Source organism: Cibotium barometz, chromosome 17 (genome assembly GCF_041138505.1).
Source record: "Cibotium barometz isolate CiBa-2024 chromosome 17, ASM4113850v1, whole genome shotgun sequence".
Taxonomy (NCBI): domain Eukaryota; kingdom Viridiplantae; phylum Streptophyta; class Polypodiopsida; order Cyatheales; family Cibotiaceae; genus Cibotium; species Cibotium barometz.
The window spans coordinates 53,460,460-53,474,790 of NC_141062.1; the positions used below are offsets into that span (position 1 = coordinate 53,460,460).

General features: G+C 45.7%; 1 protein-coding gene across 2 annotated transcripts in view; it reads right to left on the reverse strand.

Moving 5' to 3' along the window:
- Nucleotides 1–6,927: 6,927 nt before the first annotated feature.
- LOC147630167 (putative trehalase) overlaps nt 6,928–14,331 on the reverse strand; it is a 72,632-nt gene continuing 65,228 nt past the window's right edge. Inside the window, exons 10-13 of one of the 2 annotated variants that reach the window (XM_086811809.1) lie at nt 8,441–8,540; nt 7,755–7,968; nt 7,480–7,610; nt 6,928–7,386 (exon numbers count right to left, since the gene is read on the reverse strand). In XM_086811809.1, the coding sequence (XP_086667935.1) occupies nt 7,524–7,610; nt 7,755–7,968; nt 8,441–8,540 (401 nt within the window). In that variant the 3' untranslated portion in view covers nt 6,928–7,386; nt 7,480–7,523. Of the gene's footprint in view, nt 7,387–7,479; nt 7,611–7,754; nt 7,969–8,440; nt 8,541–14,331 lie in introns of those variants that run through there. The other variant, XR_015267791.1, reaches the window with a different exon arrangement.

Here is a 14,331-nt window from a genome sequence, read left to right on the forward strand (position 1 = left end):
GCAACCCCATCTCCTAGGTATGATCCATGGCACGTAGCTAAGTTTTATCTAGGATAGGAGCATCCTAGATAATATCTTGACCTCTTGGGAGGCATCCACCACCGCCCTGACAGTAAGACTTAGTGATTCTCCTTCTGGAAAACCATTGCCCTAGGCACCTTGGATTAAATACTTGACTGTGATGACAGGCTCGAAGACACCTTGGATACAGGTGGTGAGGAAACACATCTTGCACATAGTCCCCTAGAGAAATCGCTAACCCACCCTATTGTAGGCTTTCTCAAAATCTTGGAGAGTCTCTAGAGGTTTGTGAATGTAGTTGAGATCTTTTGTCACACGGCAAGCCTCAAGAGTTAAAATCAATTTGGCACAAGTCGTGTGGATTTCAGGTTAACTCATCCCCTACCCCAGCTTGGTGTCTAGTTGAGTCCTTCTAGTGGATTTTGAGGGTTGAGATTGACATCACCTTAGAGAAGTAGATTTCCCCCCTCCTACTAAACATTTGAAAGAAGCTTGTATACCAGATCATGTAACTAGGCTCTCACTTGTATTGGCCGAGTAATGGTAATGAACTACGTCCTTCTTGCTACCATGTGGTACATCACCTCTTACTTGGCCTTTTCCAAGGCATGTAGTTGATCCGCAACTTCCATTGGGGAAGGCTATGATGGCATGCCAACATGAGACAAGGTGGCTTGGAAAGTCATCATTCAGCCTCGCTATAGTGGCAACCTAAGAATTATTGGTCCTTTTATGCATATAGCAAAGCCCTTTTGGGCAAGCTGATGATCAAAGGCCTCCCAAGCCTCCTAGGTGTGGCAAGCCCACCTGCACTCTAGTTTTTGGTGGTCCCTAACCTTCCAGCCTAAGATGGATCTTCACAAAGATGAGGACCTACCTAGAGCCTAAGCCTAGTGTCTCTGTCCACCTATTTGTGGCTAGTCTCTTCCGTGCTGCCTCTGGGATCACATGTGTTTTACTCTTCACCAATCTCCTCCATTCGAAGACAAGCAGAGACTTTGTCAACCCACTAGCCTAGAACCTCGAGATTTCCCTTCCTAGTAGTCACATGCTAGGCTCCCATCCTCATGTCCCATGAGGCCTATTGGGCAAGATGCTAGCTAAGTCTCTTGGAGAACCTAGCCTTCGGCGGAGGATCTTTTCTTCCATGCTTGGGACCACATTTGTTCTGCTTAGTTTCCTCCAATCCTAGATGGGGAGAGACTTTGTTAACCACTAGTCTAGAACCCCTTGATTAGCCTTCGTAGTGGCCACATGCTAGGCTCCCTTCCTCATGCCTCATGGGGTGCATTAAGAGAGGGACCTACCCAGCCTCTTGGAGAGACTACCTCACCTTCAAAAAGCTCCCACATGCTAGAGGCCCAGGAGTGGAGCCTAGCTAGGATCTAAGGTAGAGACATACTCGCCCTTGACATTGACCCTTCCATCCCTCCATACTGGTTTACATGGGTCCATTACCCACATCCCCTTGAGTGGGTAGGGTTCCTTACCAAACATGATATCTTGATCGTTGTCCATGGTGTGGATCGAGGCACCCTCATAAAGTTTTCTATAGGTCCATAGGGAAAATTAATCTAATCCCCCCCCTTGATGACTTCAGCAACTACATTTAAAAGTGATTGGGTTTCATGACCACAAATGGCACGTTGACCCTTCCCCCCCACTGCTAGAGTGGCTAGAGAGAAAGTGGAGATTATGGTTAATGGAGGGCCGACCAATGGTGTTGCTGCAGTGGGATCCAAGCGAGTGGTAGTGGCACAATCTCTTCACCCTCAAGGACACCCCCAGTATCCCCTTCTATGAGTACATAGTCTATCTAGGCCACATGATTCAGATGCTAGAGGCTTATAGTATGCTAGCGGAGGGGCAATACAATACACCAGTAGACTTAGGACATCCCTGCATGTTTCGTCCATGATTTTTGGAAACGCATGTGAGGGACAGCTTTTAGCCATAGAAGAAGACTCTTTTCCTTTGGTGGTAGGAGCTTGAAAGTGGGCACTTGGCTACAGTTGGATGTCGGTATGTTCTACGTGTGGACACCCATTGGAGTCACAGCGTCGTTACCCTTGGGATTGTCCCAAGGCACAACCTACTATATCCCAAGGCACATCAGGTTTGGTTATGAATAACCATGGACCAGGAATCTCCCCTCAATCTACCACCACCTAGAAGGGTGGTAGCCTGGACTTCTAAGTCAGCACTATCCCTAGCATATGAGGAGATAATACAAAACCTCACCCTTCTCCTGTCTCACCATACTACCTCACAACATCTCCACTATCAATATGCCCCAGTAGTAGAGAGGAGTACCATAGGCCCCTATCTCAGAGGTGGGAGATCATCAATATGAGGAGACTGGGTAGGACCTCGCCCTTCTCCTCTCTCACCATAGTACCTGACGACATCTCCACTATCAATAGCCCCAATATTAGGGGGGAGTACCATAGGCCCCTATCTTAGAGGTGGGAGATCATCAATAAGAGGAGACAGGATAGGAACTTGCCCTTCTTCTCTCTCACCATAGTATCATGACACCCAATTATAAGCAACCCTAGGGAGTAGTACCATAGGCCCATGTCAGAGGTGGGAGATCATTAATAGTATAGCAACATGGCACATTCGGCATGCTAGAGGTGGGAGATCATTACTAGTATAGCAACATGGCACATTTGGCATGCTTGCTGTAGCGAGGCCATAGAGGGTGGCATTACCACACCACTCATCGAGTCCATCCCCAGAGCATATGGATAAACATCATACAATCCAAATAGCATATGGGTAAACATCATACAAATCCCATAGCATATGGACAAACATCATAAAAACTCTCAATGGCCAATGGGAGAAGCTACAACGCTGCTCTAAGCATATGTAGAAGTGATGCCAGACTTTTATATGGATTTAGAGTAGTGGGCGGTGAACATGACTTCTGTAGACTTGGCACGCTACCAAGTAGGATACATACTTATGCATGCTATGTGACTGCATTAGTGAGTATTCGGGACAGCAAAGTGAAGACACTGTTTTTGGGTTATGGGGGTGGGGCCCATTTGAGAGTCCATACGATCTTAGATGGCTATGGAAGTTGCACAAGGTCCCTACGAGGCTTTTTTGTAGACTAATTTGGCCCTTATCAGATGATATGGTCAATTGGTCGTTTTGGGCACCAAGTTGTGGGTTGGCCGATGTGGCTGCCTACATCCATGCCTACCCTCGACATTCTATACAGACTAGTTTGGAAACCTTAATTCATCATCAAGTTCCTCATGTTCAAGCACTTTCATAAGCAAGATATCCTCCGTCTAGAACGTGTGGGTGGACACCCATCATGTGACCCACTAGATAATCGAACTAGAGGGTTCCACATCAAGAGCTATCAGAGGCGCTTTTCTACGGAAGCTAGGGAGGAGAGCTAAAGGGCCGGTCTAAGGTGTTCCCAAGCTTAAAGGAGGTTGGCTGCAAATGTGTCCTCAAATATTGGGCTAAATCCACGGGTGTGCATCTTTGTGAAGATCCATCTCGGACTCTAGAGACCACCACAAACAGGGGTGTGTACTGACACTCGGGCTAAGAGAAAGTCTTTCTAGGGTTCACCACCCAAAAGAAATCCATAAACGATCAACTTGCCTAGCAATGCTATAGAGGGAGGGATTAATGATGCCAATCCCTCCTTGATGGTGAGGTTGAATGATCACTCTCCAAGGGTCACCTTGGCCCATGCAGGCCTCCCATCACTACCAACCTAGAGGAAGAAGTTGCAAACCAACCGCTGAACCTGTCCAATGCATGCCCAAGAGGGCCCAGCAGGAAGTGATGTACCACATGGTGGTGGCGAGAAAAACCTAGTTTGCCACCATGACTCGACCAACTAAGCCTAACTGAACTCCAATATAGTGACTTACTCCGCATGCACAATAGAGGAAATGTAAATACCAACCTAGCATCCAAGGTAACAAATAGGAGTGTCGCTCGAGATCCACTAAAAAACCTCAACTGGCCTTCAAGTCAAGGCAGACAAGGAGCCAACCCAGCATCCACATGACTTGTGCCAGTTGATATGTGTCCGATGCACGTCAACAAATCGTTATCACATCAATGAATCTTTGGAGATTCCTAACATCTTCTAACATGTTTGCTATTGTGTCATCAGCAGACTCTAAATCAAGCAGCTCGCGGATAGGTAGACGCAACCCCTGTAAACTGGTCTCTTGGCGGAAAGGAAACTGCTCATGGTCTGTTGCCAGAATGCCAACCATGCTACCTCATCCACAAGCCCACTCAAAAACGGTCCAGTCGGGAGAGGTTGGGGCATGTACCTCTTGTTTGATCTCAGGAAGCTCAAACTCGCTAAGCTACACCGGAACTATAGTAAATGCCATGGATCCTACCCCCATAGAGCCAAAATCGACTCCTCCCAAGCCGAGTAGTATGTGCTTGAAATGGTGGCTGCACCTCCTTCGAGACTGTCCTTCATCACGAAAATCTCCACCCATGCACCCAAAATCAAGCTGTGGGAGGGATTGAAGGACCATTCTCCAAAAAATGGCTATGCTTGTTGCAATGTCCGAAGTGTAGAGGTTAAGGAAACCCACTGTCATCGCTAATCCTAATGATCACCCGCTGCACTCTCCTTATGATTATGGTGCCTGAATTGGTAAGAGTTGCTCACTGGCGGAGATGCATACTCTGCCTTGGATCCTAGAGGTGCCAAAGGCATGGGACAAAAAGGTGTGGCTTATGCCTTGGACAATCCTCCCAACATAGAGTTTTGTTACAATTCCATAATGCCGAGAGAGAGAGAGAGAGAGAGCACAAACTGGAGTCCCTTAGCAAAACAATGTGTGTTCTCGTGCATGAATTGCTTATTGATTCGACAACCCCAACTCTGGGGTGAACATATCCGCACTAAAACTTACAAGAATGGATTACAAGCTCTTTAAATCATTCATTCTAAAATCCTAGACATTCTAAATATTTAACTTCCAAAAACATAACAACCATCATTTAACATAAATCCTCATCAAGGAAGGGGTCGTCGGCCTACCACTCACCTACCCTAGAATAAGGCCGAGCCTTGGTACACTGGATCCTAAGGGTTGGATTCCTCCCCTCCACCCTGATGAGGATTTGTGGTGGGACCAGGACAGAAAGGTTGATAATGGTGCTCACCTGGACTGACGACAATAGGGGCATGCTCTAGCAAGATGCCCCATTTGACAACAAATGAAGCATTGTCCAAGGAGGCCAGAGTACTCCACTCTCTACATAATAGGATCTCTAAGGCATGGAAGAGAAATGACACGAGGAACAGACTTCGGAGAGGCGAAGGGAGGGAATCCCTACCGTCAAGCTAAAACCGAAGCGGTTAGGGAGGGAATCCCTACCGTCGAGCTAAAACAGAAGGGAGGGAATCCCTATCATAGAACTAAAACCGAAGCGGTTTTTTTTTTTTTGGGGGGGGGGGGGGGCGCCATTACGCTCTACAGAGATAACTCTACTGATCATCGTTGGGAGTAGGGGAAGGTACTCCTTCCCTAGAACAGGTAAGCAAACTATAACTGAGAAGCCCAAGACACCTACCAAGGGGTCGGATGTTGGGTCGAAGACGTGCTACCACCTCGCAAAGAAGGCCTGGGCTGTTCGTAATGTGACAGGACTCAATTGCATGACTCTATCTAATGCTGCAAAGGAGAATCAGACTCATGGTAGTATCCTCACCCAAGAGTATGAATACCAATAATCTTTGTCAGCTTGTCAATGAGGCCAACCTGCAGAAGATCCTTGAGCTGTCCGCGCGGTCAAGCAACTACCCACAATCTTGCAAACCAAGGTGAAGACCTCTAGGGTGGCGACTATCGATGCCATGGGCAAGAGGTCTGCTTCAAAAAAAAGGGGGGGGGGGGGCAAGGAACATCAACCTCGATCAGGGATAATGGAGCACCTTCCATGGAGCCCACTTGATGGGTGAAGACCAAGAAGTAACGACACTCACCAAAGAAACAAATTGGGAGAAGGTAGAGAGGATAGTAGTGCTCGGGCAATGCCGAAGAGAAAAAGAGAGGGCCGCACTATATAACGGAGAAGGGGGGAGATTGCGGGCAACACTAGGAGCAAAGGGGCTGCAAGAGGTGGTGGTTGGCGAAATGGAAAGGAAGTTACAGGCAACGACGGTGATGGGCCATAATGGTAGGCAAGATGGGACGGACCAAAAGGCAAGAAAGCGGGTTGGCCGGGGTGCATCGGAGGTGGGAGGTGCATTCGAGGCAAGAAGGCGAGGGCAAGCGTGTGCAACAAGCCAAGTGGGCACTTAGGTAGAAGCGGGAGGGCAGGCGACAGCATGGGATGCACACACTGGCTATGACAGGGATGGGAAGGATGCACAAGTCTCTGTGAAGCCTCATGTGTCTGACCATAGAGTTTGTCACACTTCCATACTGCCAGCTCGTGAAGAAACTGAAGTCCCTTAGCAAAGCAATATGTACGTCCTTGTGCGTGAGTTGCTTATTGGCTCGACGGCCTGGACTCTAGGGTGGACCACTTCTTACTAAGGAGAAGTTAAAAAATCTGAAAAAAAAAAACAATTAGGGGGGTGGGTGGGTGGGTTGTGTGTGTGTATGTGTGTGTGTGTGAGAGAGAGAGAGAGAGAGAGAGAGAGAGAGAGAGAGAGAGAGAGCAATGGCAAAACTTTTGTTAGCATGTAAAAATGTGACATGCAATTGTGTATAGGTGCGAAAAAAAAAGGCTTTCAAACATACCCAACTAAAACTACAAGAATGAGGATTACAAGCTCTTCAAATTTTTCATTCTAAAATCCTAGACATTCCAAATATTTAACTTCCAAAAACATAATGACCATCATTTAACACAAATCAAACCTATTTCATGATATTATGATTGTAGACCTTTTGAAGAAGTAAATGAATATTGTAGAAAGGTGATCGTAAGCCTTGTCCCAACAGAAAACCTGATATTCAAATTACTATAATCCATAACCCCAAGACATGTAACTAAAATTATAAGACTCTAGAGTGGTTAAGCTGATGGCTTCATGGGGTTTGTAAAAACAAGTCCTTAATGTTTTAAGTAGGAGTGGTGGTGTTACATCCCCTGTTTCTGCCATTCTTCCAGCCCACAGAAACTAACTAGAATGGGGTACTATTTACCTGGAGTCAGTTTCAAGTTGAAAACGCAAGTACGAAAGCAAGAAGTACTTGCTTGTTTCCTATACTTTTGGTGTTTGTTTCTCAGATTGAGCGAGGACTCGTCATCTTTGCAAAACAATGAATTTGAGCCTGTATAGGGGAGGATGTTAGGGGCAAGTTCATGCCTTGACAAGACTGCAGGAGATGGTAAGGACCTCCCCTGCATATCACCAAGCATTTGTATTAAGAAAACTCCATTTAAAAATGAATAAGTAACTCCCCTCATATCAAAAGCATGCCGCTAAACTGGTACCTGTGTACAAAGGAATTGTAACACTCTACTGGCACAGTTCTCCCTCAAGGACAAGTAGGTGAAAGGTTCAACGAACACCCGAAGTCATTGAGTAGAGATAAAACTACGCCATTGCTCCATCCAAACCCAGTCTGTCAAGTCACCATGTAACTCGTTAGAAACTAGTAGTCACCCACCCCAGCCTCCCCTTGAAGCCATTGAAGCAGAAAACCCACTTCACTATGCACATAGTCGAAGAACTACAGTCAGAGAAGGGCAATGTGCCATGGAAATACCTGTAGCTTGTACTCTCCACCTCCGCCCGTCCCCCCGCACACTGTTGCATCATACTTCTCCAGCATATGATCAGTCTCATCAAAAACCACATAGTTGGTTTGGATCCACCGTTGAGCTATTGTTCTAGCTAGAATTTTCCCTTTGTCTGAGCCAGAAAACATGAGGCCTTCTATGATCATGTGCTGCAATGGAGGCCAGGCATTTGGAAAGTCCCTGCAGAAATGCACATATCTCTTAAACTTAGAGCACACTCAAAACCAACCATGCTATTTATTACTAGTATTCAAAACGAGCCAAATGTTAGTGGCTTGAAAGTTGACAGGACTTGTCCTTGCGTTAGTGTTTGCAAGCATAAGCTCTACTCAAAAGAAGAATCAATTTCGCGCACTTTCTACCAAGAATGTGGCATGTGACCAGATGCCAGGCACTAACCATAGCCCTCAACCACATCTGGACACGATGGTGTTGACATGGATCCACGTTTGGTATAATGCCAACTGAATGGCCCAAGGTCTACTGCTTCCACCTCGCAGAAAATATCTTGAATCGCTTAAGAACGTGATAATTTCAATTTCCAGGTTCTTGCATCTCAGCACCGCCATCGGCTAGTGTGCATGTGAGTGGTTTGTTTTTTTCTTGTGGCACACGTGTTAGGAATTTCAGGTAAAAGGATAGAAAGCTTCACCATTGCTGTCCAGTCTCCTTCAATGACGTTGCAATTCCAGCAGAAAAGAGAAGCCCGGATTGAGTCAATGCATTTATAACTTTGTCAACCCTTGAGTCACCTGCAAAGAAGAGAGCAAGCATCCACAATCATATTACAACTAGAACACATGTCGAAGACTAGTTCAAACCATGCAGCCAAAACCCTAGAACCTTGTCTTGCATCTTAGGATTTTTCCATAAGATAATGAAATTATATATTCCAAATGATTGTGCCAAGAAGAGACTAGCCCAACTTGAATACACGCAAAAGCCAAAAGGAACAAACAAACAAATTATTGGATTAGTAAGTAGGTTTCATCAGCTCTAATTAGCTTATCTATCCATCCATCCATTCGTCCGTCCATCCATCCGTCATCCAAACAAATTATTGGATTACTAAGTAGCAGCTTATCTATCCATCCATCCATCCGTTCGTCCATCCGTCCATCCATCGTCCTTACATCGACATACCATCTATCTATCCATCCATCCATCCGTCTGTCTGTCTGTTTACCTAGGTGTCCATGTAATCTACCTATCAATCTGCCTGTCCATCTGTCTCCTATCCACCTCTCTACTATCTGTCTATCTATTCAACTCTCTACTTATGTATATGTATATCCATCCATCACTCTACTTATCTATTTCCATCTTTACTCGTCTATCTATCTATCCATTCTCTACTTATCTATCTATCCACTCTCTCCTTATTTATTTCTCTACATCTATCTATCTATCTATATATGTATGCACGTATATACTGTACATGTATCTATCTCTACTTATCTATCTATCCATTCTCTACATCTATCTATCTATCTATATGTATGCATGTATATGGTATATATGCATACAAACATACATGTAGAGAGAGAGAGAGAGAGAGAGAGAGAGAGAGAGAGAGAGAGGTTATTAACGTCTACAAAAGACTTGAAGGGTCTATAAGAACAAAAAGCTGTTACATGTGATCCATGAGTAAAATGGATGTCAAGACAACATAAAAAAAGTAAAACCCAAGCGACACTGCAGTCTCCTTCAGTGATGATAGGTCCGACGCTCCAAGTACGAAGTAAGGCAGCGGGGCACTACTGCATGCTCTCCGAGTCATTTGTCATGTGCTCCCGCAGGTGAGGTCCGTCTAGCTAGAGCAAATAGTCTCCACCGGCAGGAAGCCCTCAATGGTCTCACTGCACCATGCCTGCCAGATATGACAAGCTGCAATGCTGCTAATGGGCTAACATCATTGATCAGAGGATCCAACTCACACCCCCCATCTTTACAAGGCACCACCTCAAGCGGCAAGTGAGATTTGAACCTGCGGCCTCATGCATGGACTTCAAGCACCCTAACAACTGAGCTATGTGAGTTGTAATTTCTAATTCGTCAAAGTTTTTTTATATTTTAAGAAACTGGAGGGTCCAAGAAGCCACTCGGACCACCGTAGTAGTAGTAGCCAAGATCATGAAATAAATGAGCTGAACCACAACCACCTCACTATCCTCCTCGTAGAGAAGTGCCAGACATCCATCCACAATGGCCCCTCAAGTGACCACACCCAGGTCCAAAGTGAACAAGGGCACAATCCACCACCACATCTACTGCACCTTCGGAAACACTCGTGGAAGCTTGGGAAACACCTTAGTAAGCTTGGATATGGAGTTGGGAAGGAGAAAGTGCAAAAAATACAACCCAAAAGCCGTCATGAAGGAGGCGAGTTGTCCACTCTAGGTGGCAGGCAGGTGCTTTGTGGAGCAAGCTAGAAAGGACACATGGCTGGTTACTCCCTTTGTACAAAGGGAATAATGTCTGGGCGGTGGACATTGGGGTTTTGTCCAACTCGGGACATTAGTGTGTGTGAACAACAGGCTGGTCATAATTTATAGGTGAGTTTTGGTTGCCCAAAACTTAATGAAGTGTGTACACACTCACTTATAAATTAGTGTTAACTCCTAAGGCTAGGTTTATAACCAATACTTACCACTTGTCACATGCCATATAACCATGTCACCAAACAATTTCACACGCACGGTTCGCGGGCGAGCGCCCCCTTACCCAAAACTACACATTGGTAAAGCAAGCATAAAAACAACATGTAATTTCAATTGCAAGCAAGCACATAAAAGATGCTATGCAATGCAACATTGGTATGGACAATCCCCGTTCTTGAGACTATACCAAAATAGACGTGCTCTAGGCAAGTACACGAGGTACCAGACCAATTGGAACACCAATCCACCACGCATTTCCAAGCATGTACACAAAGGCACAAGTCCCAACGGAAAGCCAAGTCCATAGTATCACATGAGTGGCATCAATCGCCGGTATATACAACTTCCATAGACACCAATCCAATGTACATACATGATGAGAAAGCACGGGTGGACCAATTGGGTGGCCAAAAGCTAACATCTCCCCCCCGACTTCTAAACAGTTGTTCGCATCTGAAAAGCATCCAAATATGTTTGAAGCACATGCGGGCAATCTCTGAAGAACTCTTCATCTACCCATATAGCATCAATGGAAAGATAGTTCTTAAACTTCACAAGGTAACGCCTGACAACTTTGCATGCAGCAAGCTTGCGTTCCTTGTGATTCACAATCTGCTCTAGCTGCAAAATCTCCTCAAGTTCATCCCCTTCTAGTGGATCCTCAATGACCATGTCACTGGGCTCCGACCCAACATACTTACGAAAGAGACTCACATGAAAAGCATTGTGTATGTGCCAATGACTAGGCAATGCCAATTTGAAAGCCACTTCATTGATCTTCTCGATCACTCGAAAAGGCCCATAGTACCTGGTTGAAAGCTTAGGATATGCACCCTCTTTGCCAGGCCTCTTTGCAAGTCTTGCTTTCTCAAATTTCAGCAATACCCAATCATTCTCTTTAACATCTAATTGCCTTCTATGCTTGTCGACAGCCTTTTTACGCTTGTCTTGTGACCTTGCAATGGCTGTCCGCACCTGAGCAAAAGCAATATCCAAGTCTCTTACATACTCATTAGTTGCAAATATCTCATCCTTTGTGCGAAGGATGGGTGGCAAAACCACCTTACCATAAACAATCTCAAACGGGACCTTTCTCGTAGATGCATGCACCGTGTTATTTTATGCAAATTCCACAAGCGGTAAGTACTCCTCCTAAGTACTTGTCCCAAGAAGACTTCTCATCCGCCACATAACATTTCAAGAGATCCAACACGGCTAAATTTGTAGCCTCACTTTGCCCATCCGTTTGAGAGTGATAAGCTAATGAGAAGTCCAATTTGGTGCCCATATTATCAAATAAGGCCCGCTAAAAGAGACTTGTAGTCCTGGGATCTCTATCCCCTACAATGGACGTCGGCATTCCATGATGCTTGAACACTTGTGAAGATATATTTTAACCATATCCTCAGCTTTAATGGTCTTTTTGACTAGCAAGAAGTGAGCTTGCTTGCTAAACCTGTCCACAATTGTCCAAATTGCATCATTAACCTGTTGGGTCCGTGGCAAGTCCATAATGAAATCCATTGTAATACTTTTCCATGGCTGCGTGGGATTAGACAATTGTTGAAGCAAACCTGGTGCCTTTTGCCTATCAAATTTCACCTTTTGACAGGTGATACATGCACGTACATATGCCTCTATCATAGTAACATGGGACGGGGAACGAGGACGGGGACGGGGATTCCTGGGAACTGGGACGGGGAACGGCATGGGAAGGCATACAAAATATGCAATTTTAAGTAAGCACTCATTCAAGAAACTTAACAATACTAAAACAAAGTCACTTTACACTTCCAAAGCATCAATATTAAGTCATACTAGCAAAAAAATGGGTATTACAAAAAAGGAGATCGGGCACCCAGGACCCGGTCGCCAAAGGCTAAAGCAAAAGACAAGGGCAAAGGCCTAGGCCCTAACCACGTAAGTGGCATACAAAAAAGAGACTATCACTAGAGTAGTACATATGTCAAAAAGTCTCAAGGGGCATGTGAAGTGCTGGTCTCACGATCATGGGTCCCTGCAATGCCTGCAGGCTCCATAGAGATGTCCTCCACTTGCTCCTCCAACTCCTCATTATCTTGAGACATCTCCCACTCGGTAAATGCATCAGCCTTTGCAGTTGCACTCTTGCAAAGCATTCGCAAGTTTGCACTCACAAAGACTAGATCATTTGCCCGTTCCACCCCAAGACGGTTCCTCTTCTTCGATGCAATGTGACCGTATGAGCTCCAAAGTAGGAGAGAGATGTAGGAGAGGCTTGCCAATGGAGAGGCTAGAGCAAGAGGTGAGTGTAGGAGAGCAACAAGACTACAAGTGACAACTTGAAATTACAACTTACCCAAGGTCCCAATGCCACTTGAGCCTTGAGGCTTGAGGAGAGCTAGAGCCTTGCCGGGTTGCCCAATGCCCACTTGAGTCTTGAGCCTTGAAAGTTGAGGAGTGTTGAGCCAATGAGCTTTCCACTTGAGCCTTGAAAGTTGAGGAGCGTTGAGGCTTGAGCTTGAGCCTTGCTTGTGCCTTGCCAATGGGGGCTCTTCTTATAGCTGGGGAGGGGAGGGATGGTCAACGGCTAGGCGCCCAACGGCTACAAGGCGCCCAACAGTCGACTGCGCAACGGTCCACTCACCGTCCCGTCCAGCTCCGTCCCACACGAACAGCCGTCCCGCCGTCCCGCCGTCGTCCCCTTGTTGTAGCGTGGGCTCACACGTCCCCTAGCCGTCCCCTGTCCGGTTTCGTTCTCGCGCGTTATGGGACGACGTTCCCCCGTCCCAGGGGTCCGTCCCCCATGTCCCCTGTGACTATGGCCTCTATGTCCTTCCGCATACCTGGCCAAAAGAAATACCGCTCAATCATGTGCGTAGTAGGCATTATGCCTCTATGACCAACATATGGAGGAACATGGCACTCATCCAAAACCTTTTACCTCATGTCAGACACCACACATAGGCAATTATCTTTCATGAGATAACTCTCTTTGATCACATAAGAGACATGTTCATGACCAACCATCAAATCAGCCCATATAGTACATCCGCATGATACAAATCATGCATGGCAGACAAGTCCCTATGAGAGGCAACCAAGATAGCTGCTACATACGGCTTTCGTGACAATGCATCTGCCACCACTACATTCTTCTTTCCTGGGGTGTGCAAGATCTGAAAATAAAACATAGAGAGGAAATTGGCCATCCTCATATGCTTCTCTGACAATTTAGTTTGGGTAAGGAAATACCTCAAACTCTAGTGATCTGTTTTTACAGTAAAATCATCCCCAAGAAGGTAATGTTTCCATATGGTAAGTGCATGAATTACAGCCAAGAGCTCTTTCTCATAAATGCCAAGAGATAGCTCTGTATCATGCAATCTACAGCTCTCATAAGCCACGGCATGTCCCTCTTGATTTAGGACAGCTCCTATGCAATTTCCAGATGCATCACATTCCACACTAAAAGGCTTTTGCAAATCCGGAATGATCAACACTGGACCATGAGTAGTTGCATCTTTCAATTTGAGGAATGCATCCCTCTCTACATTAGTCCATCTGAATGTGGCCTTCTTCTTTGTCAAATCATGCAAAGAAGAAGCAATCCATGCAGTGTGCCAAATGAACCTGCGGTTGTAAGAGCATAATCCAAGAAAACTACGGATCTCATGCACCGAACTCAATTCGGGCCAATTCCGAATTGCATCAATCTTTGCAGGATCCATCCGCACTCCATCTTTGGACACAATATGCCCAAGATAATGTATCTCTGACAAGAACAACTCACTCTTCTTTGCATTTATGAAGAGTTTATGCTTATGGAGTTCTTCAAAAGCAATGGCCAAATGAGCTCTATGCCCTTCTTTGGTCTTTGAGAAGACTAGGATGTCATCAAAGA